Here is a 26,655-nt window from a genome sequence, read left to right on the forward strand (position 1 = left end):
TCGGATGTGGTGGCTGTCACCCACACGTGGCCCCGTTGTCACCGTCCCCCGTTGCAGCCGCATCCCACTCTGTGGAGCAGTTTGCTTTCTGTTTCCCGTCAGAGTGCTTGGCACTGCCATGGGTCACCTCGTGGCCACTAATCACTTCCAGTCGCCTGGAAAACAAACAGGCAGTGAAGAGGAAAATCCCAAAGCTGGGAATGGGGCTTGTTGCATGGCTCTGCTGGCCCTGGATCTGGCCCCTCACAGATCCCTGTGCAGGGATCTATCTGTGCTCCCACAGATCCCTTCTGCACAGCTGTGCATGTGTGGATCCATCCAGGTACACACAGATCTGTCCACACAAACACAGATCTGTCCATGCATATGTGGACCCATCCATGCACTCAGATCTGTCTGTGCTCATGTGGGTCTGTCCATGCACAGATTTATCCATGGCTGTGCAGATCCATGGTGCACGTGTCCATGCACATCCCCACAAATGCATCTGCTTGTGCACATGTGGCTCCATCCGTGCAGATGGATCTGTCCGTGCACACGTGGACTGATCGATGCTCATGGATCTGTCTGTGCACACCCTTGCTGATGCCTCCATCCCTGCATGTTCTGATGGTGTCCATCCCTGGCATGTGCAATACGTGCACACCTGTGTGTGTGTGTGTGCCCAGGGGTGAGCAGGCACACACACGTGCAAGGCCCAGAGCTCTGTGTGTGCACATGGACATGTTCTGAGGGGTGTCCATGCACATCCAGGGGGGCTGTGTGTATGTTCACACGGACACAAGTGCCCAGGGGTGAGCAAACACATACACAGAGGTGCACACGTGCACGTCCCTGGTGTGTGCACACGTGTGTATCTGTGTGTGTGTATGCCCAGAGGAGAGCACGCACACAGGCCAGGCCCAGGGCTCTGTGTGTGCCCGGGGTGACCATGCACATCCAGGGCTGCTGTCTGTCCCTGTTGCGTGCACATCTCTGCAGAGACTGTGTGTGCCCAGGCGTGAGCACCGGGGGTTCCACACCCCGTAACGGGGGCTTGCACACGGTGTCCCGGGCCGGGCGGTGCCGAGCTGATCCCGTTCCAGCAAAGCCGAGCCAATCCCATCCTACCCGAGCTGCTCCAGCCCCATCCCAGCGGTGCCGATTCCAGCCCAGCCGTGGCAAGCCGAACCGATCGAAGGACCCGAGCGGTTCCGATGGGCCCGGGACGGTTCCAGCCCGACCCGAGCGGTTCCGATCGGTGCACACGGGACGCGCCGGTGCCGCTCGGTGCCCTCCCGGTGCCGGCCCGGCCCGGGCCCCGCGGGGCCTGGCCGCCCGCCAGCGCTTTCTCATAAACCACATGCTGCCGCGGCGCTATAAAGGGGAGCGCGGCCGCGGCGGCGGCTCAGCCCGTCCCCGCTCGGCTCCGCCGCTGCTGCCGTCTCGCCCGCCCCGCCCGGCCCCGGCCCCACGGCTGCCCCCATGCCCCGCCTCGGAGCCAAGGTACGGCGGCCCCTCCCGCTACCCACGGCCGCGGAGACCCCCCCTCAACCCGGCCCCCGCTGCCACCTGTGCGGGGTCCCCGCGGGAGCGGCAGCCCCGGTTGTCCCCGTGCTCCCGTGGTGGGTCCCCTTCTCCGGGGGGTCCCGGCTCCCGCGGGGGATGGTCCAGCCCCGCCCCGGTTGGCGGTGCCAGCCCCGGAGCCGCTGGCTGAAGCCGCGGCTCCAGCCCCGGTTCCCGGCTCCAGCCCCGTCACGATTCCCGGACCCGCCGCGGGGAGGCCCCGGCTCCATTCCCGGCCGGTCCCGGGCCCCAGCCCCGTCCCCGGCGGGGGGATGCTGCAGCCCCGGCTCCATTCCCGGACCTGCGCGATGAGGCTCCAGCCCCGTCTCGGTCCTCGGTCCCAGCCCCGGATCCGCGGGGTGAAGTCCCTTCCCGGTCCCCGGCTCCAGCCCCGTTCCCGGCTCCAGCCCCGTTCCCAGCCCGTTCCCGGCGGGGTGAGGCTCCGTTCAGCCGTGGCCACATCGCGGCGGTGGCCCGGGCGGCATCTTGGAGTTTCACAAGAGGGGAGGATTCCTGGACATCATCCAAGGGAAATTCCCCCCCACCCAGGCACCACCCAGGCACCCTCTCCCTGCCGGTGCCCCGGGAGACGGGGGTGCACACCCGCCCGAGGGTCCCCTTCACCCCCACCTCGGGAGTCTTGGCTCTGCGACAAGCCCCGTTTCTCACCGGGGTCCCGCCACAGATCGGGGCCTCCCCGCTTCTTTGCAGGGGGATTGGGAGGGAAATTTGGGACGAGGCCAGAGCTGCTGCATGGAAAGAGCCCGGCGGGTGCAGCTGGGGGGGTCTGGAGGGTGGGAAGAGAATTTTTGGGGATGGGTGGGTCAGTGTGTCAGATGGGCTCTGGAGAGCCAGGGTGGAGGAGGAGATTTGCAGGAGAGACGGAGAAATGGTGTGGGAGAGGGGAAAGGGGCTGGATCGGGAATGTAAAGGTGGCCAAAAGCCACTTCCAGGCTTGTGTCACCGGGCCTTGGGAAATTCCCTGCTGACCTGCTGCTCCTAAAAATAGCAGGATGGGGATAGGCACGGGGTTGGAGGACCACAGTGGCATTATCCTGCTGGACCGTGGCCAAGCTCCGGCTACCACAGAGGTGGTCACGCTGGGGGATGGTGGAGAGGGGCAGGGGGCTTGGCATGTGTGTGGCTGATCCCTGCTTCCAACTTTTCCTGTGTCGTGCTCAGGTGTGCCTGCTCCGCTGCTCCCTGCTGACATCCCTTCTCCTCCTCCTGCTCCGCATCCATGAGACGGAGCAGAACAGCTACTGCCGGCAGATCATCACGGAGAGGCACCTGGCCGAGCTGGAGGAGCTGGTGAGTGTCCTCCCCGGGCGGTGCGGTGGGGCCACCACACATCTGGGGCCAGACGGCCACAAACCAGCTCTTATTTAGTGCTGAAATAAGGAAATGGGGTGAATTTCAGCTTCCCTAGAGAAGTGACGGTACCCAGGAGCTGAGCATCCGTGGGCACAAGGGACGAGAGGGCAACGGGGGGTGACAGATGTTGTGACTTTATCAAGGGTGGCCATGGAAAAGTGACGACAGGAGGAACGAGGGAAGACGGCAGCAGGAGCGAGGCCGGGAAGGGGACACGAGTGAGGCTGGGTGGCTGCAGGGGCGCTGGGGAAGCAGCGGAGGGGCCGGCGCTGCGGGCTGTGGTGCCTTCTGGGCGGCTGCGCAGGGGTTAAGCGGAGGAATCCGGCTGCATTCCTGAGTCCAGCTGCTTGCCTGGAAGCTGGGCTGGCAACGGGGCTGTGGGTGGGTGGCAGGCAGCGAGGGGGGCCCGGCCGGGCGATGGAGCCGAGCGGGCTGGGCGATGGGGCCGTCAGCCCGTGTGGCCCGTGGGCAGCACTGGGTGCCCCGGAGCACGGCCAGCCCTGGCCCCATCGGATACAGCTGCCGGGGCCGTATCTCTCTCTCCGTGGCCCTTGGCTCACCTCCGAGCGGGGAATCACGCGGATGTTCAGGGGAGAAGCGGGAATCGGGGGCACGCAGGGATTTGCAGGGTTGTCGCAGATTAAATTCTGCCTGCAGCAAGAGGGGTGTGCGGGCGAGAGACGCGAGCGGCGCCTCCGAGCCCCCGAGAGCTCCGCTCCGAGCTCTGTAAGCGCCGTGTCCGGGCTCCCTTCACCTCTTCCTCTTTAACCACCGAGCTGCGGCCCCGGGAGCCGCTCTGGGCGAGCTCGGCTTCCTCTGCCCGAGCCCTCTCCACAGCCCTGCAGCCTTTGCTCTCCGCCCAGGGGTTAAAATTGGGTCCGCGGCTCTGGGAGAAAGGGGATGGAGCAGGTTTGAATGGAAGAAGTGGTTTTCCTGCTGGGGATTGTAGCCCTCTCCTCGCTGATGGAGGAGCTGGCCCTCGCTCCAGCGCCTGCAGGATAATGGAGCAATTGTTTCCGGGACGGCATCCCAGGCTAGGAGGAGAATCGCCGGCCGGCAATTCTGCCAGCCCTCTCCCTCCCAGCCTGGGATGCCAGGCCGGAGGGAGAGCGGTTGGTTGGGGTTGGGGTGGGCTTTTCCTCCCCTTGGAAAGGGTGGTGGCATGGGCGGCCGGCAGCGCTGCGTGTGGGACCCCGGCGCTGTGTGATCCCGGGGAATGTGACCCTGGTGTCACGGCCACCTCCGGCACGGCAGGATGCTCTTTCGCAGCCTGCATTTAGAGGAGAGAGTGGTGCGGGGGAGCCCCGAGGAGAATTAAGCAGGGCTGGGTTCTGCTGTGGCTCGGGCAGGAAGAGGAGGAGGAGGAGGAGGAGGAGGAGGAGGAGGAGGAGGAGGAGGAGGAGGAGGAGGAGGAGGAAGAGAGGCGGGGTGGGAGCAGGCAGGGAAAGGCAGGAGAAGGTCTCTGTTTGGGGAGTGCAACATCCTGATGGGAGCAGGGATCCTGAGCTCACTCCTGCCACTGCATCGACCTTAGGGATGTGCCTGTGTGAGGAGGAGGAGGAGGATGGGATGAAGCAGGAATGGGAGCGAAGTCCTCCTAGCCCTGTGGATTTGGTGGTCTCAGGCTCTTTGTGCCCAGAGCACGGCATATCTGGGGCTGCTCAGCCCCAGCACTGTCCCTGGGGATGTGGGGTGACATCCTGCTTTGTCCTTCCAGGCTGACACCCAGATGCAGCACCCGGGCAGGGTCTCCTTCAAGTTCATTGACAAGAGGCAGTTGGTGAGTGGTTTCTTGCTGGGGACAGTAGGGGACAGGGAGCAGGGCTGGCTGGTGCATGGTGGGAGGTCCCCAGATCCCAAATCTCCCCCTCTCGTCTCCCTTTGCAGGAGAGAGCCCAGGAGGGACCCATCCTGCTTGGCCAGGTGGCTTCCAAGTCCCAGTTAGGGCATCCTGTGGGATTTTGTGTCTCTGTGCTTCAGTTCCCCCCAGGCAGAGTGGGATGCCCATCCAGTAACCACTGTCACTTTTTGGTGGGTCTGTATCCTTGCAGAATGACTCCATCTGCTATGTGAAAGCTGCCTTTCCCCTGATGGGCAAGATCCTGGAGCAAACAGAGTTCAAGGAGAACTCGTCCAACGCCCGGAAGATGCAGACGGTGCGCAGGATGTACAACCGCATCGATGAGAGTGTGGACCCCTGCATCAGGGATGAGGATGACGAGGAGAGAACGGTACAGTGTCCCCAGCCTCGTGGGGGTTTGGGCCTGGGTCCTCATCCTGGGGTGAAATGGGATGTCCAGAGCATCCTGGGGTGAAATGGGATGTCCAGAGCATCCTGGGGTGAAATGGGATGTCCAGAGCACTCTGGGGTGAAATGGGATGTCCAGAGCACCCTGGGCTGGGTGTGTGGGCAGGGCCGTGGAGCAGAGCAGAGCTGGGGTGTGCATGGACACAGGGCCACAAGGAGAGCAAATCCCGCCTTGGGAGCACTGTGGGATCCGTGGAGTGACACTGGGCAGTCACGGAGCTGATGCTGAGCCTGGCGCTTTCTCCAGCTCTCACAGATGTGCTTTAAGGAGTTCACCACCTCCCCCTACGAGATGCTGGTGCTGGTGAAGGATTTCTTCCAGGACATCAAGCGTCTGCTGCAGAACCAGGAGACCTTTGAGAAGGATTGCAGCCGAGTCTACCGCAGGGCCTGCCCGGGACCCAGGAAGGCTGGATCCTCCCCAGGTGAGATGCCAAGGCTTGGCCTCTGCCCAGGAAACTTGTGCCAGTCTGGCGGGGCTTGTGCTCACCTGCATGGAGCACCTTAAGAGCCGTGTGTCTGTGGGCGTGTCCCTTCCCCGTGTCTGTGAGCTCTGCAGCAGTGTCAGGGGAAAAGGGGCTGGCTGCCATTTGAAGGTGGGATTTGGGCTAAATCCTGCTGGAAGCAAGGCAAGGGAGAGATTCTCAGGGGGGCCAAGGAGGCATCAGGCTCGGCTCTGTCTCAAAGCCCCGGTGCCGGGTGGAGCATAACACCGAGAAATGGAGGGACTGCTGTGCCACCAACACGCTGCATGACCTTGGCTGTGTCACTTCAGCTGCCTCGTGCCTCAGTTTCCCCTGGCCAAGCCTTCAGGGAGAGCGTTGCTGACAGGGTGGAAGAGCCCTGTGTTGCCGTCTGCGCGTCCGCGAGCACCCGTGCTGTGTTTGCATGGAGGAGATGTCTCGCTGTCACCTCGTGTCGGAGCTGTGCCATGCCCTTGTGACGTGGGGGACGTTAAACGTGGCTGTCTGGCTCCTGCAAGCTGTGAATAACCCACTGCCATCAGCTCAGGGGACCCGGTGACTCGGGTTTGCTTCAACCCACCTGCTGCTTGTCAGCCTCGTGCTGCCCTGCCTGCCCCTGCCTGTTCCCTGCCTCTCCCTTGCTCTCCCAGTTCCTGAGGGGCTGTTTGACCCGCTCGCCCGGGGCTGCGGGGAGGGACGGGGACAGTGCCCCCGACCTCAGATCTGCTGGCTGTGCCCCTCTTGGAGGCTGGTGACCCCACGGCTGTCTCTTCTCTCTCCTTCTTTCAGGTGTGGGGACAGATCCTGACTGCAATTGCCTGTCCCCTGCCCTCCCTTCTGCCACCCAGCCCTCCCTCTCTGCTGCCACTGGCAGGGACATGGCACCCGCTAGCACCCGGGTCCCCTCCAGCCTCCTCCATACCACCCTCGCTGACTTAGAGGCCCCATCTCAGCCCCCCAGTAGCACGGACGGGGGCTCAGGGACCGAGGAGGTCCTGGGTGCCGGGGTAGGTGACACAGCGCTGGCGTTGGCCCCCGGGATGAAGCAGACAGCTCCAGCCAGCAGTGCCGAAGCCCTCCAGGATCCGGCCGGGACGCTGAGCCTGGCACTGGGTGACATCCCCGTCCTCCGTGGGGATGGAGAGCTGGTGGAGTGGGGCACCGGGCACCTGCCGCAGGATCCAGGCCAGCAGTGGGGAGGCTCCATCCTCCCGGATCAGCCCGGCGGGCTCAGGACCACCCCTCCGACAGCATCGCCCAGCGCTGGCTCGACGGGCGGCGGAGCCAGGATCCGTCCCGAGGCAGCGTCCGAGCCCGTCACACAGCTCCGCTTCTCCAGGATGGCCCCAGAGCTGCGAGCCCCGGGCCACCCCAGGGACAGGGCGTGGGGCTGGGGGCTGAGCCGGCTGCGGGGCCCCGAGGATGGCGGCGGGCCCGGGCCCAGCTTTGACTCTGGCTTTGTTCTGGGCGCAGAGCAGCGCAGGAAGGAGCCGCCCGCCAGGGAGGGCCGCCAGGAGCCTCTCATCTACATTACAGTGGCCAGTGTGGTGGCCGTCCTGCTGGCCACGGGAGGGCTGCTCTTCTACAAGTATAAATCCAGGGTAAGACCCCCGCCTCGCCTCCTCCCCGGGCACCACGAGTCTCTCCTGCCTCAGTTTCCCCTCTTGTCTCTTGGCCAGTGTGGCTTGAGCCCCATTTCCCCCATAATTTTCAGACTCGGGGACAATTGGTGTTGCTGAGTGTGGTGGGAGGATGTTATTTGGGAGATTTGCCGCCCTGCTGCTGCAGCCTCCTCCCCTTCCCCAGGGCTCATCTCCTCATTTCCCTCCCTCCACGCAGGTCCTGGGGCGGCCGCTGGAAGATGGAGGCTGCGACCCCGAGGAGCCGGAGAGGAGGTGGGTGTGACAGCATCCTGCGTGAGGGGGCTTTGGGGACCCCCACCCTGGCCTACCCTGCTCTGAACCCCTCATCTTTCTGTCACAGGGCGCTGCAGGGAGCAAGGGAATGTTCAGAGCTGGAGACTCAGGATCTCTGAGGTGATCAGGGGCTGGGTGGGACCTTGAAGGGCTCCAGTGCAAGCTGTGAGGACAGCATCGTGTCCCTGGACTGTCCCCATTGTTGCTGACCTTGGGCAGGAAATTCTGGGTGGGAAGACATGGACAGGAGCAGGTCTGTGCCCCAGCGCTGCCAGCATGTGGTTTCGCAGCTCATTAATCCATTACTGGCACTTGCTTAATATACATAGTATTTTTTTCCTGTGGTTTTCATGTGTTTCTCCCCACGCTGCCCTCCCTGGCAGAGCCCCAGCTCCTGCTCATCTCTCTGCTCCTTTTCCCAGGGCCCCAGGCAGGATGTGAAGCTGCTCGGGGGATGGATCCAGATGGAAGGAGGGCTGGCACGCACCAGCCTTGCCGCGATCCCACCGTGATGCTGACGCTCCCTCTTCCCTTGCCCCGTGCCGGTGGCCAGAGACGGCAAAAAACTCCCTGGCAGGGACAAAAGGATGGGGGGATGTGCCCTGAGTGGGACCCCCAGGCACCGGGAAGTGAAGGGCTGGAAGGGACCGTGACCGCAGGCTTTGCCGGGACGGCAGCGGCGGCTGTGACGCTGCGGTGCCCAGCAGGACGATGGAGACGCTGGATGTGGAGATGCTGGATGTGGGATGACAGATCCCACTTGGACACGGCCGGCGCTGGATGAAGATGGAGGGGATCGGCTCCCCAGATCCTCTGGCTCTTCTCCCATCCCAGCAGCCTGGGTTTGGAGCAGCTCCCATCGCCCCCTTCACCCTGCCTTTCCTGAGGCTTCAACTGGAGCATCCTGAATTCCTTGGGGGCCAGTCCTGAGACACCCAGCCCTGACTTGCAACTCAAACCCTCACACTGTGAATATTTAAACACCTGTGCCCGTGTCCCTGCATGGGGCTGGGTTTGGGGTGACCCTTGGCACCGTCCCAGTCCCTCCCCATCCTCCTGTTGTTAGGGCTTTTTTTTTTTTTTAAATAGAGTGGATGAAAGTCTTTATCCTGCACAAGTGTTCTGGGGGGGCCGTGTGCCCCTCGCAGGGTCCTCGCCGCGAGCTGGCCTCGCTGGGATTCCGTTTCTTTGGTGACTGTGCTTTGGAGAAGGGAATGGGGATGGGAAAGATGGGATCCACGTGGGTGTAAGAGCTGGAACTGCCCCAGCCGGGGACCCCGGGGCTTCTTGGCACAGCCCCACTCCTGGGCTTTGGGAAGAGCCTGGTTTGGGACGCACCAGCCCTGGAGATGCTCCAAAATCCAACGGCTCCCTCCAGTCCCGGATGAAGCATGGCCTGCGCTGCTCTGGGAGTTTCAAGTATTATTTTTATATGAAGGATGAAAATATGGACAAACCCAACTGTTTTTAAAGAAAGCATCACTATTAATTTGGGGTTTATATATATAAATATATATGTGTGTGTATTTATGAGTGGCAGGAGGAGGGGGTTCCCAGGCGAGGGACTGGTGTAAATCAGGATAAAAGCCCTGATGCAGCAGGAAGTCTGGGGCTGAACTCCTGGTGGTGTAAGTCACCAGTTTACACTGTGGAGGAGCTGCTCCTGGGGGAGAAAACTTGCCTTTACCCATGTCGGATTTATTTTGCCTTTTTATTTGTTGTTGTTTGGTTAGGGTTTTTTGTTGGTTTTGGGGTGGGTTTGTTGTGTTTTTTTATACAATGAAATCCTGAAATATTTTATACAAAGGCATTTAAAAGTCTATTTAAAGAAAATAATGGAAAACAACTTGTATATTTAATATTATTAATAAACAGAGAGGTGTAGCTTGGTTTAAGTCTGGGATGCAGGGGGGGCCTGGAGCTTGTGACTCCTCTGTCCCAGCCCTGGGGTCCCTGAGGGGGGTGACGGGGGGCTGGCTCTGGTGGTGTTGCCCTGACCTGTTTCCCTGTGGGTGCATGTGGGAGTTCATGGCCACTGGAATGAGGGCAGAGGCATCCATCCTTCCTGCCCCAGCTCCTGCCGGCGCCGCTGGCAGCTCCAGGCACCCCCAAAATCTCTGTGAATGGTTGGGAAGCAGCTGTTTAAAGCAAACACACTTGAGGCAAAGTTTCCTGGAGTACTTTTCTTGGAGTGACAGCACTGGAAGAGGCATTTCCTTCCCCCCCGCCGCTCCCCCGGCTCCCCTTCCCTCTTTCCAGGAGCAGGGGACCCTCACGTCCCGCTCCCCTGCACAGATCCAGCATCTCCTGGGGGATGCCAGGAGGCTCCCACCCCATCCTGAGTCCCCACCAGCCGATGGGGTGTGCAGGGTGAACACCTCCATCGCTCATCCGAGGGGGTGGCAAGGGCAGGAGGGGATCCGGGAGCGTTTTGCGAGTTCCAGGGCTGAGCTGCTGCCTTGTTTGCTGACAAACAGGATTCCTCGAGGGGAGCTGACTCAGCCCAGCCCTTCCTCTCCCCAGCAGCAGCCGGGGGTTTCCCAGCTCCACATCCCCTTCCCAGGGAAGTGGGACCTATATATATCCTGCTGGATCGGTGCCACCATCATTATGGTCAGATTTGGGGGGGTATTTGAGGCCGGAGGCTGCTCTCAGGGTGGGCACCATGCCCGGGTTTGAGGGTGCTGAGGGCAGCGAGTCCCTGCCCTGCTCCAGGAAGATCCAGCATGCTCCAGCATGCTCCAGCATGCTCCAGGATGCTCCAGCATGCTCCAGAATGCTCCAGGCAGCTCCACAGATGCACAGGAGAGGGTGCCTGGAGCCGAATGATGGCAGCTTGAAGCTATGGCAGAGCTGGGGGCAGAGGTGGGAGCATCCCAGGCTGCTGGGGGGTGTGAGGAGCACCAGTACCCACCCGCTCTGTACTCACACCCCACATCCTGACTTGGAACCTCATCCCTGACTTTTTCTGGCTACTCTGTGTGCTGAAAAAGCACCTGGAAAATGCAGGAAAAAAGCCAATCTCTGTCTCCCTGCCCTCGGGTTCTGGCCAGGAGGGTCCCTCTGCTCCTCATCTTCCCAGCTGGTGGCCTTTTCCCCGTCCTGTTGCTCCCATGTGGGAGCAGGGATGTGATTCCCTGGCCCGGGCAGCCTCCACCCCCAGCCCCTGCAGTCTGGGGGGGCAAAACCTGCTCTCAGCCCCCCACTGAGGAATTCCACAGCTGGGAGCTGTGGAATTCCACGGAGCTACATCCCTGTCCCTCAGCACTCGTAGGGCAGGGTGGAAGGGAACCCCCCACTCTGGGATTGTGTGGGGCACGGAGGATCGTGGCACCCTGAGGTCCTGAGTGGGTGTTTGTACTGCAAAAAGCTGCTTTGATGGGATGAGAACGGGGGATTTGGAGGGGAAAGATGGGTGGTGGGAGGGGAAAGCATCAGCAAGAGGCTCCTGAGACCTGGAGCACGGGCTGGCCTGGAGCAGCCCAGACTATGGGCACCAGCACCCACCCCAGGGGTCCTGGGGGTCCCCAGATCCCTGCTGCTTGTGGCATTGACAGGGCTGGGACACCTCCGGCTCATCCTGCTACCCCAAAACCTCCCGAGCACTCGGAGACCCCCCCAGATGTCCTGAGACCCCTGGCAAGAGCCCCCAGAGAGCTCTGCCCACCCTGGGAGCCCTCCCCAGTGCAGCCGCGGGCACCACAGAGCTGCTGACGGGGCAGAAGCGGCGGAAAGGCCCCGGGGCCGCGGTTCCTGGGGCACGGCGGCTCCAGGACAGGGTTTTGGCCAAGGAACTGCTGCAGGATTTAGGTGGCCAGAGGCCATTTTGTGGCCAGACAAAGTGATTTTGGTTAAAAACCGTTATCTGCACTCTTCCCTGGGGTTTTAACCCACATGCTGATGTTTTCCTAGCTCATATTTTAAGGGAATGCTCCCGGGAAAGTGAAGTCGGAGCAGGGCTCAGACCCCTCCCAGTTGCCTGAAGGACTTTTGGGGATGGGGTCGGGGTGGTCCGGGACCAGAGCCCCGCCTTTCTGCCTGTCCTGGAATGGTTCCTAGAGCTCGAGTGGGGACTCTGTGGAGCCGGGGACCGCTCTTAGTGTCCCTGGCCCTGGGGACAGGTTGGTTGTGACCCTCCCTGGAACGCAGGAGCCAGCAGACCCCACTGCAGGAGGGAGAGGAGGAAGAGTGCGGGAGGAAGCCCCGGCAGGGCTCAGCACTCCCGAAAAGCGCTCAGCACTCCCAGGCTGGGCTGGGGACGTGGGCAGGTGCCCCGTGACCCGGAGGCTCCGCTGGGCTCGTTAATGGGTAATGAGGGCCGGGAGGGCACTGCCCTCACCCCGAGCTGGCGCTGAGCCGGGGCTGCGGCTCCAGCACGGCTGAGCCTGCCCGGAGACCCGGGGAACTGGGACACAGGGCGGGCTGGACACCCCGGGGGCTGGACACTGCACACCTGGGGCTGGACACGGAATACCTGGGGCTGGATACTGCACATCTGGGGCTGGACACACACCTGGGCTGGACACGGAACACCTGGGGCTGGATACTGCACATCTGGGGCTGGACACACACCTGGGGCTGGACACGGAACACCTGGGGCTGGATACTGCACATCTGGGGCTGGACACACACCTGGGGCTGGATACGGAACACCTGGGGCTGGACACACACCTGGGGCTGGACACCCCTGGGGCTGGACACGGCACAGCTGGGGCTGGACACAGAACACCTGGGGCTGGACACACACTTGGGGCTGGATGCTGCACATCTGGGGCTGGACATGGAACACCTGGGGCTGGACACACGCCTGGGGCTGGATACACACCTGGGGCTGGACACACGCACATCTGGAGCTGGATACACACCTGGGGCTGGACACACACACATCTGGAGCTGGATACACACCTGGGGCTGGATACACACCTGGGGCTGGATACACATCTGGGGCTGGACACACGCACATCTGGAGCTGGATACACACCTGGGGCTGGACACACACACATCTGGAGCTGGATACACACCTGGGGCTGGATACACACCTGGGGCTGGATACACACCTGGGGCTGGACACACACACATCTGGAGCTGGATACACATCTGGGGCTGGACACACACACATCTGGAGCTGGATACACACCTGGGGCTGGATACACACCTGGGGCTGGATACACATCTGGGGCTGGACACACGCACATCTGGAGCTGGATACACACCTGGGGCTGGACACACACACATCTGGAACTGGATACACACCTGGGGCTGGACACCCATCTGAGGCCGGACACCCATCCAGAGCCGGGCACCCACCCGGGTTTGGGCACCCACCCCCCGGTGGGGTATGGAGGGCATCCCCTCCCCCTGCCCACCCTGCCCCCACCCCGTCCATGCTGCCATCCCACATAATTCGATTTTCTCTGTGATTACTCCTCTTCCTTGGTGTTTTATTTTTTCACTGATTTACTTTTACCCGTGTTTTATTTAAGCTATTTTCCTGATGAATTGTGGTTTTTCTCCTGTTTTACTTCTTTCCTCTCAACAAACACATTTTTTTCCCTGAAAACCCTCATTCTTTAGTTTCAGCTTTCATTTCCCAATTAATACATTAATTTATTTAATTTGTGCAACTTATTTAGTTTTTATATTTATTTAGAAAAATTACACATAATTTTATGTGATTTATGTATTACACCTACATAATGAATTTAACATATATATTTATGCACATTATATATATGCTTAAAATTAATGATATATATTTCATAGTTCTATAATCACTTTAAATGTAAATGTATATAATTAATTTGCTTATTTTACACGTTTATATATAATGAAAAATTAATGTATTTGGTTGCTATTTAATGTACAAAGTTAATCTTTATAATTATTTAATTTAGCCTCAGTAACTAATTAATTAAATTTAATATTAACACATTAACGTTAATATATTAATAGTAATATTAATATAGCAATTAAGATACAAGTTGATGAATACATTAATTTAATATATATGTGAATGAATGTATAAAAAATTATATACAATTTTTTAAAACGTATGTAATTATTTTAGTTAATTGGGATTTGGCCCGTGCTGAGGCTCCTGGCCACGCCCCACTCTGACCACGCCCCCAGGTTATGGCCACGCCCACATGATGACCACGCCCCCAGGTTATGGCAACGCCCACATGATGACCACGCCCCCTCCGTGGCCCCGCCCCGTTTCCGCCCGCTCAGCGCCCTCCCCCCTTGTCCGCCAGGGGGCGCTCTGCCCCTCGCCCGCTCCCGCCGGCGGCGCCGCGCGGCCTCAGCTGCCCGGCGGGTGCGCGGTGACGTCACGCAGCAGTGACGTCACTAGGCCCCGCCCCTGGCGCGGCGGCTCCAGAGCCGGCGTAGCGTCCGCGCCGGCGGCACCGCAGCGAGCGGGAGGGAGCGGCCGGGCCGAACCGAGCCGAACCGAGCCGAACCGGGCCGAACCGGGCCGAACCCGCCCGGAGTGCTCCCCCCTGTTCGCCCCGCCCTACCCTGTCCCGTTTCGTCCCGCCGGCGGCCGCGGCCCGCCCCGCGTTCCCCGCCGCATCAGCATGTCGGTGCCGGAGCCCGCCGGCGGCGAGGAGAAGCAGGCCAAGGAGGTGGAGGACGCCGAGAAATATTCCTTCATGGCCACCGTCACCAAGGCCCCCAAGAAGGTAGCGGGGCCGGCGGGGGCCGGCTCGGTGCGGGGGATCACACCCTGGTTCGGGGCAGCAGCGGGGCGGGAGGGAGAAGCCTCGGCTGTGGGGAGCAGCTTCAGGGGGAGCCGCTCCCGCTTGCGGGGGTGCGAGTCCCCGGGCTGGGGGCGGGAGGAGCAGCCCCGGTTCGGGTGGGGGATGCAGCCCCGGTTGGGCTGGGGGATGCAGTCTCGGTTGGGCTGGGGGATGCAGTCTCGGTTGGGCTGGGGGATGGAGCCCCGGTTGGGCTGGGGGATGCAGTCTCGGTTGGGCTGGGGGATGCAGTCTCGGTCGGGGTGGGGGATGCAACCCCGGTTGGGGTAGGGGATACAGTCTCGGTTGGGGTAGGGGATGCAGTCTCCTGTTGGGCTGGGGGATGGAGCCCCGGTTGGGCTGGGGGATGCAGTCTCCGGTTGGGCTGGGGGATGCAGTCTCCGGTTGGGCTGGGGGATGCAGTCTCCGGTTGGGCTGGGGGATGCAGTCTCCGGTTGGGCTGGGGGATGCAGTCTCCGGTTGGGCTGGGGGATGCAGTCTCCGGTTCGGTGAGCAGCCCTTGGCGGTGGAGAGGGGCACCGTGGCCCGGCTCTGGGAAGAGCAGCCCCACAGATGGGGGTTTGTGCTGGGACAGCTCGAACTGGTCCAGTTTGGGAAGTGGGGCTTGTCCCCATTCAGTGGGTGGAGAGGGAGATTGGTACAGAAGAGGAGCTGGTCCGGTCTGGGGGTGGCACGTATGAGCCAGGGGCTGCTGGCCCAGTTTCGGGTGGGAGAGAAGGGTCGGGTACTGGGGACAGAGGGGTCTGTACTGGGGTACAGCCCTGGCCCGCGCTGGGGGGAGGGCAGGTTCCGGGGGGCTGGGGCCAGAGCAGGGACCTCGGCTGTGGCATAGGAGTGCAGGGGGACGGGGTGTCCCCAGGAAGGGGACTGGCAGGGTGCAGCCCTTGTGTGGGACTGTGAGGTGACAGGGCTTTGTGCTGGGGACAAAGCAGGGGGGACCTGTTATATGGGAAGAGCCAGAAGCAGCAACCTGGAATCCAGCTGTGGGTCACTCAGAAGGGTGGCCGGGAGATTTCAGAGTGTTGAGTTTTTTGGGACAGGGGTGCTGTTGGAGGTGTGGGTGGGAGCACATTTGGGCTCAGGAAGAGGCTGCCAAGTCACCTCAGTACCCCTCCATCCTTGAAGGCCTCACAGGAGCTCTGAGGTCTCCCAGTGCTGCTCCCACAACCCTGTGGGGTGCTCGATGACACCGAGGGTGGGCAAGCACTCGGTGGCAGAATTCTGTAGCAGAATGCAGGACCCCACAGTTCCCCCAGAGGAACTGTGCTCAGTGCTGAAGTTTCAGCCCTGTCAGGGAGGCAGATCCACTGTGCAGTTCCAAGCACTGCACAGATCTGTGCAGCTGAACATTGTGTTCCCCTCGGGGCTGCAGCCGCCTGGAAGTGGTGGATGCAAAGGCAGAGCAGTCACAGAGAATGGGAACATCCTCATTTGCTGGGGGAATCTCTCCTGCCTGCTCTGGCCTGCTCTGGGTGGGATTGGGGAGCATCAGACCCTTGGAGAAGGTCAGCTGGATTTGAGGTGTCTTCTCTCCCAGGGAGCAGGGGTTGGAGACCAGGCCCTGTTTGTCTGGGCTGTGGACATAGCCTGGAGGAAGGAGCAGAGGAATGTGGGGCTGGGATCTGCCTCTTCCAGCAGTGGCTCAGCACAGCTCTAACTCAGGGATTGTTTTTACCTTATCATAACCGTCATCTCTGTCAGAGTGAACGGCACAAGGCTGTAGCCAACTGCTCCAAGGGGACAGCAGACTGCTAATCCCAGAGCATCCCATGGAACCAAAATACCTGTGGTAAAAAGGAATTCATCGAGCATCCTCAGAGGCAAGTTTGCCAGCCTCTCAGGGAGATGAGATGTTGTATACCCAGAATTTAATGCTGCAGACATGGCTGGTTGTGCAGCGTGAGGAGCCCTGGTTGGACTCAGTGGCTGCTGCAGCTTTTCCTGGCTGGGTGAGGATATTGAAGGTGCCCAGAGGGACACACGACATTTGAGGCTGATAACATCAGAGATGGGGAGCGCGCTGAGCTGAGCTCAGGGAACAAATTGCTCCGGGCTCCTGTTTTCTTTGCCTGGCTAGTTCCTGCAAATAGTGCTGGGGAATGGCAGAGGCCTTGGCAGGAGGATGAAAGACCAAGGAAGGGAGAATTGCTCTCCTAAGGTAAGCTGTTGAGTGCCCCCAGCTCTGATGCCTCAGAACAGGATTGCAATTAAACCATTAAAATGTTCTTGTGATTCCCTGCAAGTCGACGTGACTTTTGTGCCAGCTGCCCTGGAGCTCCTGGCATGGTCAGCGGCCAGCAGAGATGGTGGAGAGAGATGATTTACCAGCATGGAGGTGGGCAGGATCATGCTGTGCTGCTGATGCACGTCCCTCCTGGGTTTTTGGGCTCCTTGAACTTTGCTGATGCAGTTTGTGTGTGGCATTTGGAGATGGGGAGGGTGGGAATGTGGCCAGGCTCAGTGCAGGCTCCGTCTCTCGTCTCTCTCTGTGAATGGCTTTTCAGAGGAGCCTTAACTTGTGCTAGAACTTGAGGAAAGTGCCAGTGTGAGCCCACCAGCATCCAGCCCAGGACCTGCAGGAGCATCTTGGGTGCAACTGGAAGCACGTTGGCTGTGGGTGCTGTGGAGAAGTTGGTGTCACCTTGTTGGGGTCACCTGGAGCTGGGAGTCAGCCCCTGGCATTGCTGTTTCCTCTTGTCAGGGACTTGTTTAAGGTGAAAAAGTGAAACAAGCAGGAGGTAAGAGATTAAGAGATTAAATGCAATCAACTCCAGGCTGAAGTAGGAGCTGACTCAGTGGAGGTGAAAGGAGGAATGGGGATGTTTTCCCTCAAAAAGCTGGGATATCCTGGCTGTGCCAGAGCTCCTTTTTCACCGCAGTTTGTGGGGACTTGTCTGTCAGCATCATGACCCCAGTTTGGTCTGAGTGAGGTGGTTCTTTGGCCAGGAGTGGTTTGCAGGCAGAGGTGAGCAATGCTGAGTTTGCACCTTCTCCAGCCACTGCTGTGGTGTTGCTGGGGAAGATTGGGATTGCTGAGGCTGGTGGTTTACCCAGGTTTAGTGAACATGGATGTGGAGGTGATGATGGGAGAGCTCAAGGGCTGGTTGTGCTCCTCCAGATCCCTGTGTGCCATCACTGCTGCGTCTGGGCATCTGCTCTCCTGCCTCCCTGGAGACTGCAGGTGCCCTTGGCAGCAGTCGCTTTCCCAATCCACGTCAGCCGGTCGGTGGAGCCTTAAACTCCCAGCTGAGCCGAGCTGGGGGTGCCCTGGAGTGGGAAGGACACGGCGAGTGAGCGGCACCGTGCCTGCAGCAGGGCAGGGGGCTTGGCCCGTGCTGTCCCTGTCTGTCACCTCACCCCGCTGTGTCCTTGTCCCGCTGGCATCGCTGTCTGCTGGGCTCCTCCACACCTGGGTGCTGGCAAGCAGATGGACACTGCAGACAGATCTTTCTCCTGCGGCATTCCCGGGCTCTGAGATGGGCTGAAGGCTCCGGTTTGGTTCTGGGGAGGTGAGTTGGGTGCCCGTGGAGCCGGTGTGGGTGTGTTGGGGCGGTGCTGTGCCCCTGCGGATGGCGGCTCCAGCGGGATCCCGCGCAGGCTGTGGCAGGGAATGCTAATGCACAGCGCTGCAGCTTTGCAGTGCCTGCGAGCCGGCGCCTGGCTGGTGTGGGGGTGGCAGAGATGGAGCAGGGAAAAGCTGGGAAGGGGGGGATGGAGCCTGTGGGGAGCTGCTGGCCCCCAGGGAGGGCTGGGTGTCCTTTCCAGAGCATCATTCCTGCTGTTGCTGTCTGCAGTGGCCTGCGGACTGCTGACCTTGCTGCAGCCAGCTGCATCCCTGCCCTGCACAGCCCGTTCCCAAAGATCCATTCCTGCCCCACTTTGCTCTGTCGTGACTTAACCCAGGTCCCTGCAGCTCTGCCACGCCAGGTGATAATAAACTACCTTTCCCTTTGGGCTGTCAGGGGGACGAGACTGCCCTTGTTTGTCCTGACAGAGCTCCTGTAGCCATTCCTTTTTTCTGTCCCTTTAATTTAATTCCTTAGAGTGGCTGCTCATAAATCCTCTGTGCCTTTGTAAGCCTGTCTGGGGCCATGGCTACCACCTCCTGTCCTGCTGTTCTGCAGGCACTGTGCACCTGGCTCTCCTCATTCCTTTGCCCAGATCTTCATTTCTCTGGTTCCTTGCTCTGTCAGAGCAGTTTTTCCTTCTCATAATGAGGTGCCTGGGCTGGGATGAGTTGAACAGCTCATCATCCTCTGTATGGATGTCCTGAGATGAGTCTGGCCTTCCTGGGGATGGAGGAAAACCCTAATAAGTGGGGAAAAAAAGCACAGGGGTGTTTGGAGTGGAAATGAATTTATGGGGCTTGGGGCAGCCAGGTCACTCCTGGTGCTGTGTTAAATGATAGAATCCTAATTTTTTTCTAAGTTGCTCTTGGGATCTTCCCATTGTTTTGGTGTTTTGGAGAGTCTCTCTGATGTCCAGAGGGGAGACTTGTTCCAGTGCCCCAGCACTGGGCAAGGCCAGAAGACACTTAATTGAATTATTGAACCAGAGAGGGGGAAGAAAGGAGGTTTTGGGGGTTTGATGGGCACAAACAGTCTTCAAAATGATGTGCCAGAGCCTGTGGCTTTTGCTTCCCCCTTTTCCTCCTGCATCCCTGAAGGAGGTTGGATTTCCACTCTTATGTCAGCCCTTTGGGGATGAGAAAAGAGTTGGATATTCAGTCTTCCCAGGCTTCAGAAGTATCTCTAGTCAGTTTTTGATGGTGTGGGGGTGGAGATCACCCATCCTGGGAGCCCCCTTCCCATGTGAGCAGCCAGGTCTGGAGCATGGGAGGAGTGCTGGAGGCAGGAGCACAGTGTTTTGTTTTGACCTTCCCCAAAATGTCAGGTTATCTTCTGCTGGGGACTGGCCTACCACAATGCTTTCTTTGGGAACAGTTTTCTCCGTGCTTTCCAGCCTGTGCAAATGTTGGAGTGGGTTCCTGTGCTCCCTGCTGGATGTTGGGGCTGGGGTATTTTGCTCTGGAAATCAGGTTTGCAAGGTCAGGTTGGAGTTAATCCTTTGCAAGTGAGGATCCTGACTGTGTTGCGCCTCTGAGGAGTTGGTGAGTGCCCCATCCCAGATTTTGGAGCAGGAAATGTGTGGGACTTCAGCACAGGGATTTGCTTGGCTGTGTTTTTATCACCAGGAGTTTCCTGCGGGTGGCGGTCGCATTTGCAGAGGGCTCGTTATGTTTCCTGCTGAGCCCTTTGATCAGAGCTGCTTATCTGGGGCCTCTGGCTCACCTTCACTCAGCACACGGTGGTGACTTTCCAGGTGACTGTCCTGGGACCTGCTGGTGGCCCCGAGTGCCAAAGACTTTGTGCCAGAACTTCTCCCAGAGTGAGACTCCGTGAAACCAGGGGTTGTAAGGGGCTGGGGGAAGGGTTAGGGAGTCCCACCAAGGAGGAGCATCATGGTGTCACCTCAGCAGGTTGTGTGGAGCCCCTTCCCAGGGAACTGAGTAATTCCAGGGGCTTGGGCACCCTGAGCAGTGCTGGAATCTGCTCTGCACCATCCCTCTCTGCTCACATCATCCTTGCAGACTTCCTTGGCATGGTTAACCCTTGGGAATGGGTGCTCTTGGTTGATGGCCCAAAGTCCAAAGAGGAAGGTACCGTAGTTTGGAAATGGTTTGGTTGGAAGGGACCTTAAAGATCACCCAGTTCCACCCCTGCCATGGGCAGGGACACCTTCCACCATCCCAGCTTGCTCCAAGCCCTCTCCAACCTGAAAACTGTCCTTGGACACTTCTAGGGATGGGGCAGCCACAGCTTCTGTGGCCCCCTGTGCCAGGTGCTCCCCAGTCTCACAGGGAAGAATTTGGGCTGTTTTTTTGGCAGCTGATCTCCCCCCATGGGTTCTGTGCCTCTGAGAAAGCGGGAGGCGGAAGCTGAAGCCAGTCCTGCCTTTTGGAGCTGCCCCCATTGCCCTGTTGAGTTGGGCTGCTTGAACTGTGAATTTTAATTACACTTTGGGATCAATACGGTGGCCTTGGTAACGAGCTTATTGCTGCTGCAGAATCTGTTTACTTCAGGTTGGTGGCAGCCAAAGGACTGAGGTGGCCGAGGACATGATGTTCCAGCTCCTTGTACAGGCTCCATTGTAATTCGGGTGAGGCTCCCGCAGCCCTCGGAGTTGGGTGCAGCTTCCCCTTGGCTGCCCCCACAGACCTGGAGCTGGCTGGCAGCACCCATTCCTGCCTGGCTGAGGAGCTGCCTGCCTTCAGGAGCCAGGATTTGGGTGGGAGCTGCTGGAGCCTGCTTTATCTGTGTGGTGTGGGTGGAGGGGATCACTCCTTCTGGCCCTTTGCAGTGAGAAGAAGTGCGCAGCCTGGAAAAGGAGACTCCTTGGGGCTTTGCCTTCCTGAAATTCATGTTTTGGTGTCCTCCTTCCAGATGAGGGTGAGGTTCAGCCTGTGTCTGCTGTTTTCTGCCTCTCCTCCTTTCACCTCCCAACAGGGAGCCCCAGATTTCACACATTCCTGCACTGTGGGGAGAGTTTTGCATCCAACCTGGGCATGTTTTGGAGCGAGAACATCTGGCTGATCCCTGTTGACCTTGGAGCTGTCAGCATCTTGCAGGCGGCACAGTGTCTCCTACATTAACTAACCCCTTCTCCAAATATTCTGTGAGCTTGCCATCTCCACAAGGAAATCACTTTCATTCCCTCCTGCCTCCTTTAAAAGAAAGGGGCTTCATGGAATCAGCCCTGTTTGCAGGGAAAGGTTGGCTTTGCTCTGACATCCTGGACACATCAGTATCCAGGAGGGTGATGTTTGTCCATCCTGGTGGCAATTCCTCAAACTCCTGAGCAGGGAAAAGCCCATGCTGAAGCCTGAAGTTTCTCCTGCTTTGCCTCTCACCAGATGCATCAAAATCCAAGTAATTTCCAGGGCTGAAAATAGTCCATTGGTAAATGAGGCAGCTCTAGTGGAAATACCACTGTGAGAGGCTTTGGGAGTCAGGGCAGGGGGAGGATGGAATTCCAGTTTTCCAGAGCAGGCTGCTCCTGTTTCCATGCTGATCCTGCAGCATGTTTTCCCTTAAAGCCATGGCACAGGGGTGGAGGATCAGCTAAGGGGACCTTAGAGTAGCTGGAACCTCTCCTGAGTGGGTTTTGCTGTTCTGATTTTTTGAAAGACCAGTAGAAGTCATGGAATGCTGAGATTCTCCAAGGCAGTTGGGGGGGAGAAGGGGAGGCAGGTGGGGCACCCAGAGTGCCAAGGGGAGCGATTCCTTCCCCAAAACACAGGGGCTGCTTCAGGAGCAGAAGGTTGGGCTTCTCTATTTGTTTTCTTTTTTTTGTGTCAAACCCTCCCTTCAGACCATGAGGTGTTCCTGAACGAGCTGTTTAACAGTGCTTCCAAGTGTTCCCTTGGTCTCATACAACTGTGCTTGGAGAGGCATTTTCTAATTAGTTTAAAAATTGATGCTAATTAAAGCTGATTCCCTCTCAGCTCTGACACACAAACACATTTCCATGGACTTCGAGCTCTGCCAGCTGGCCTGTTGGAGACCAGCAGTCCTCAGATTGCCCCATAAGCTGCTGGAAGTGATTTAACCCCACACTCTTGGAATAGAGGAATGGTTTGGGTTGGAAGGGTCCTTAAAGCTCACCCAGTTCCTCCTCCTGCCATGGCTCCCAAGCCCTGTGAACCTTGGGCACTGCCAGGGATCCAGGGGCAGCCCCAGCTGCTCTGGGCACGCTGTGCCAGGGCCTGCCCACCCTCACAGGGAACAATTCCTTCCCAATATCCCATCCATCCCTGCCCTCTGGCAGTGGGAAGCCATTCCCCCTTGTCCTTGCAAGGACATGACCTTGTCTTGCCTGTGCAGTTCTTCCAGCGTGGTAACCCAAATTAATACTAATTTCCTACTGCCCAAACACATGGTGTGCCATAGGCTGGGAGGGTACTGGGGATGAATCCAGAGGTGAGAAATCTGGGATGGCTTTAGACTGGTGGCTGTTTGCCCATTCATGGGGATTATGGAGTTAACCTGTGAGACATGACTGGAGTTCACTGCCCTTATGGATCCCAGACATTGGACTTTAGCTGTTCCTGCCAGGCAGGAGATATCCCTCTGTGTTTCAGGAGATATCCCTCTGTGTTTCAGGAGATATCCCACTCCATCAAAGCCGGCCCCAAGCCTTTACCTCAATTCCTGCAAGTCCAAGGATTAGATGCCTCCTTATCTGCTGGTGGGGAGTTTTCCCTCTGGTCCTGCTGGAGCACACCTTTGACCTCCAGGTGTTTATGAGGCAGGATTTATCCCCAGTTACTATTTAACACTCAAAATCTCATTTCTTTTATTGAATCCCTCCTTCTGTTTATTTTTCCTTTAACACATTTACAGTGATTCTCATCATGACTGGAATCTTGTGCTGGTTTCCAGCCTATTAACCTTTGGAAGGGGTCTCTTTCTTTCCTGGTGGCTTTTTTTTTTTTCCTCTGCTGAGTTTTGGGATTCATGTGGAAGTCCTTAATTCTCCTCTTGGACTCACAGAAACTTGGTTTGTTTGGATTTTTTTTTCCTCAGTGCTTTACCCAACCAGCCTTTCCCTGGCATGGAGGATGGAGGTTGGGATCAGGGCTTGGCTGGTTTGCTATGCCAGAACCTCTGTGCCCTTTTATTTCTTCACTGGGAGCAGTGTAAAGGTTTCCAGGCAGAGATTTGGCTGGGATTCCTGCTCAGGGAGTTGGCAGGGAGAGTGCCAGGCAGGTCTGTGCCTCTAAGGAGAGCAGCCTGCCCTGTGAACCCTCTGGGAGCGAGAGGTACCGATCCAGGAGCACCAAATTCCACGTGGCTGTGCTTCCATTCACAGAGCTGGAAGCTCTTCCAGCTGTGATGTCTGAATGGAGCACTTGGGGGTTCTTCTAAAAAACCAGGAGAAAGTTCTCTTGCAAAGGCCACACCTGGAGCAGCAGCAGGTCCTTTTTCCCGAGGGTTGTTGTTCCACTTCCAGCTCTCACGGAGCATTTGGTGCTCAGGCTGTGGAGACCAGGAGATATTTTCTGAGCGGCTCTCCTGCTCTTCCAGCATCCCTGTGGAATGAAGCAGTGGGCACTGCTGGGGCAAATCCCCCACCTTCACCTGGCCATGGGCTCTGGCTGGGGATCCATTTGCTCTTGGGAGGATTTGAGTTGGGAATCTGGTGGTTCTTCCATGGGCTTGGCCATAGCCTCGTGTGAATTTGTGCAGCCCTTTGCCATCCAAGTTTGCACTGGCACACGTGACCAGAGCTTGGAGGTGGGAGAATGGGATAGTTTGAGTCACAGAGCCAAATCCACCTCCAAACCCTCCCCAGTGGTTTGGGTTTGGGGATGGTGAGTTGTCAGGGTGGGAGTCTTGCTGGTCCTGATCCCCCATCCTTCTTTTCTGAGTACCTAACTTTTCCTTTCCTTCCATCCTTAAGGAATGCTGTGATCCAGAAATACCTTTCCAGGCTGGATAACCTCACAGGGAAAGAACCCTAAAACCATCCCTGTCTGCCTTGCTGATTTCCAACCCAAAAATCCGTGTCCTGTTGGATCGTGGAGCATGAGCTGTGTCCCCCTGTGTGTCCCCTGTTTCCAGCCTCACATCTAGACACTGTCCTGTGGGAACAGGGGCTGGCTCTTCCAGCCTGGAAGCGGAGCAGGGGGGGCCTGAGGACAGGGCAGCCAAGTCCTCTAAACAAACCCAGCACCCTGGCATAGTCACAGTGGGAATGGGGCCAGCTCCAGGGGCCAGCACAGGGACACGCACTGGGAGCATTTGGAACCTGCAGCTGGTGGATTTGGGGTGGCCTCAGGGAAGCAAATGTGGCAATGGCTCTTTTCTCCTGGTCAGGAAGCTCAGGGTCCCCTCTGGGATCTGGGTGCCTGTGAGAACAGCATGGAAGATGCTTTCTGTGCCTTCCCTGAGGAAGTGGCTCAAGCAAAGCTGCTCCTCTCTCCTTTTTAACCTGTAATGAAGGAGAACACTGGTAACCAGACTTTTCCCCTCGGCTGAAGGGCCTCAGTCCCTGGGGGTGCCTCTGCCCTCCCTGGGTGCTGTGATGAGTCGCTTCTGCAAATCAGTGGATTAAAACAACCTGTCCTTTAGCAATGCCTGACCCAGCTCCTCCTCAAGAAAAACCCGCAGCTCTCTGTTCTGTAGATAAAGAATCCTTGGAGACTGAAACCTTTTGCCCATCTCCAGGTGGGCAAAACCCAGCCCTGCTCCAAGCTGCTGCTCCTGTTCCATGTGAGAGCAGGGCTGTTGAGGAGGAAGATGCTCATTGGAGCTGTAAAACATTTCTTGTCTGGCTGAATTTCCCAGGAAATGGGAAATTGTCATTCCCAGGAATGACAAAGAAACAATGAACTTAAAAAGAGTTTGCCCTCCATGTCAGGGCTGCTTTGGCAGCATGGGCATCCAGCAGTGCCCTCCCAGCCTCTGCCAGGGAGTTTTTGTTTGGGAGAACATATTAAATAAAGGGAACTGGCTGCACTGAGTAGTCCTGATCTCTGCTGCTGGTTTTCTGCAGCCAAAGGAAAGGTCCCAAGACTCTGGATCCTTCCAGGCTTTCTCCTGGGAGGACACAAGTGGGTTGCAGAGACCCTTCTGCAGTAGAGGTGTGGCTGTAGGAATGTGCTTTCCTCCAATTTTGCTGTTCCTCCCTGGGCAACTGTGCTGTGTCCTCACATCCACAGATGTCAGATTTGGAAGTCTGGAGGGTTTTACATGGTTCATTTCTTCCTGCTTATCTTGGGTGGTGTGTGGAGCCTGTTCCTGTCCCCCCTCCACTTATCCAGGACAAAAGTGGCTGGGAGGACACTTTTCCTGTGGCTGTGTATGTGCTGATGCTCATGTTGTCCCTAATAATAAATAATAATAATAAAAAAGGGATTGCTGAAGCAAGGGGTGATAGGAATAGAGCCTGGAGCTGCTTCCCAGCCCATGTCCTTTCCCCCGTGGAGCCTGTGCATTGATGAGCCATGTCAGCTGTGAGTTGGTGGATGCTTTCCAAAATCTCTGTTCCTTCCACAAGCTGCTCCCACTCTCCCCCAGGGCTGCATGGGATGCAATCAGGGATGTGTAGCACAGCAAAGGAGCTTAAACGACCTCTCTGGAGCTGTTCTGGGAATGGAAGAAGTGTTAAAATGAAAAGTGGGATTGTCCTGTGCAAGAGGGACGTGCTGGGTTCATCTGTGCCTGGGGTAAATCCAGCTGTGTCTACAACTCCCCTCTCCCTGGGGTCAGAGACTGGAATTTTCTTAGTCTGGCAGCTCCAAAAACTGCTCTCCTGGCTGACCACTGGGAAGGTACTTGGGATCAGCCATGGAGGATGGCACAGCCTGCAGTCATGAGCTGCCAGTTTGGTGAGATGGTACCGATCCAGACCTACAGTCTGTTTGCCCTGCCTGTGTTGTAATAATTAAACAAATGAGGTTGTGTGTGCTGGGGACGCTTGAGCTGCTGGGTTTGGCACTGCCCCACCAGTGTTCTCACTGGATTTATCCTTATAACCTAGAGAACATCTCGTTCAGGCTGGCCTTCCAGCTTCCTGGTGGTTTGGGGTGCTCTGGGCAGTGTGGCCAAATAGGGTGGGCAGTGCTGCCTCAGCTCCAGCTCTGGGCAGGGTCTGAGCTGAACATGAGCGGCTGTTGTTGGGAAATGTCAGATCTGCCTGGCAATGGGCACAGTGGCAGTGGATTTCCCAGAGGGAGAAAATGTCCTCCTGGCTTGGCTGGTGTGACCAGGAGCAGGCAGTGCCCAGCGATGCTCTGGAAGGACTTGGCAGGGGATGGTGGGTCCTGCTGTTTTCCTGCAGAACATATCCCAAAATCCCTGCTGTTCCAAGTGAGGAGCTGCTCATTCGGCCCCTTATGTCTCCAGCCCCATCTCCTCCCTTTCCAGGGCAGTGGTGCTGAAAACCCCTGGCTTCATTCCTGTGCAGGGAACTGGGTGCTGTCTTGTTTTCCCTCCTTCACCACGAATTTCTGGGATGAAGAAATATTTTCCTTGCTCTTAAACCATTGTGCTCCACCCGGTTGGAAAAGCCGTTTCCAGCAGGATGAAGTTTGGGACGCGATCGGTGACGGTGGGAGCTGGAAAGCCCCAATCCCTCAGAGCGCTGGCCCGCAGCCCCCGGCCGGGAATGCCGTTCATTCCAATTCCCATCACAGGCAGAGGGATTAGGAGATTTTCTGTCTCCTTAATGCAGCTCGAGCGCCCGGCACGTGGAGGGCACTGCTCACGCACCTCTGCTCCAGTGCC

The 26,655-nt window shown here is 58.1% G+C and overlaps 2 protein-coding genes across 4 annotated transcripts in view; both read left to right on the forward strand.

Annotated features, from left to right (window-relative positions):
* The first annotated feature begins 1,379 nt into the window (after positions 1 to 1,379).
* CSF1 (colony stimulating factor 1) lies at positions 1,380 to 9,481 on the forward strand. 2 transcript variants are annotated; one of them, XM_005530171.3, is made up of 9 exons: positions 1,380 to 1,485; positions 2,728 to 2,856; positions 4,637 to 4,699; positions 4,971 to 5,150; positions 5,475 to 5,652; positions 6,481 to 7,292; positions 7,531 to 7,586; positions 7,675 to 7,727; positions 8,030 to 9,481. In XM_005530171.3, the coding sequence occupies exons 1-8, from the start codon at positions 1,465 to 1,467 to the stop codon at positions 7,724 to 7,726; spliced, it is 1,491 nt and encodes a 496-aa protein (XP_005530228.1). In that variant the 5' UTR covers positions 1,380 to 1,464; the 3' UTR covers position 7,727; positions 8,030 to 9,481. The 2 variants fall into 2 exon arrangements, with proteins under 2 accessions (XP_005530228.1, XP_014114392.1); XM_014258917.2 differs by having other exon boundaries at positions 7,165 to 7,292.
* Positions 9,482 to 13,999: 4,518 nt separating this feature from the next.
* AHCYL1 (adenosylhomocysteinase like 1) overlaps positions 14,000 to 26,655 on the forward strand; it is a 28,101-nt gene continuing 15,445 nt past the window's right edge. The window contains exon 1 of one of the 2 annotated variants that reach the window (XM_005530169.3): positions 14,000 to 14,290. In XM_005530169.3, coding sequence (XP_005530226.1) covers positions 14,186 to 14,290 — 105 coding nt within the window. In that variant the 5' untranslated portion in view covers positions 14,000 to 14,185. Of the gene's footprint in view, positions 14,291 to 17,641; positions 17,875 to 26,655 lie in introns of those variants that run through there. The other variant, XM_088067105.1, reaches the window with a different exon arrangement.

The sequence above is a fragment of the Pseudopodoces humilis genome, chromosome 26 (genome assembly GCF_049639895.1).
Source record: "Pseudopodoces humilis isolate 2021_Gansu_Grassland_sample_001 chromosome 26, ASM4963989v1, whole genome shotgun sequence".
Taxonomy (NCBI): domain Eukaryota; kingdom Metazoa; phylum Chordata; class Aves; order Passeriformes; family Paridae; genus Pseudopodoces; species Pseudopodoces humilis.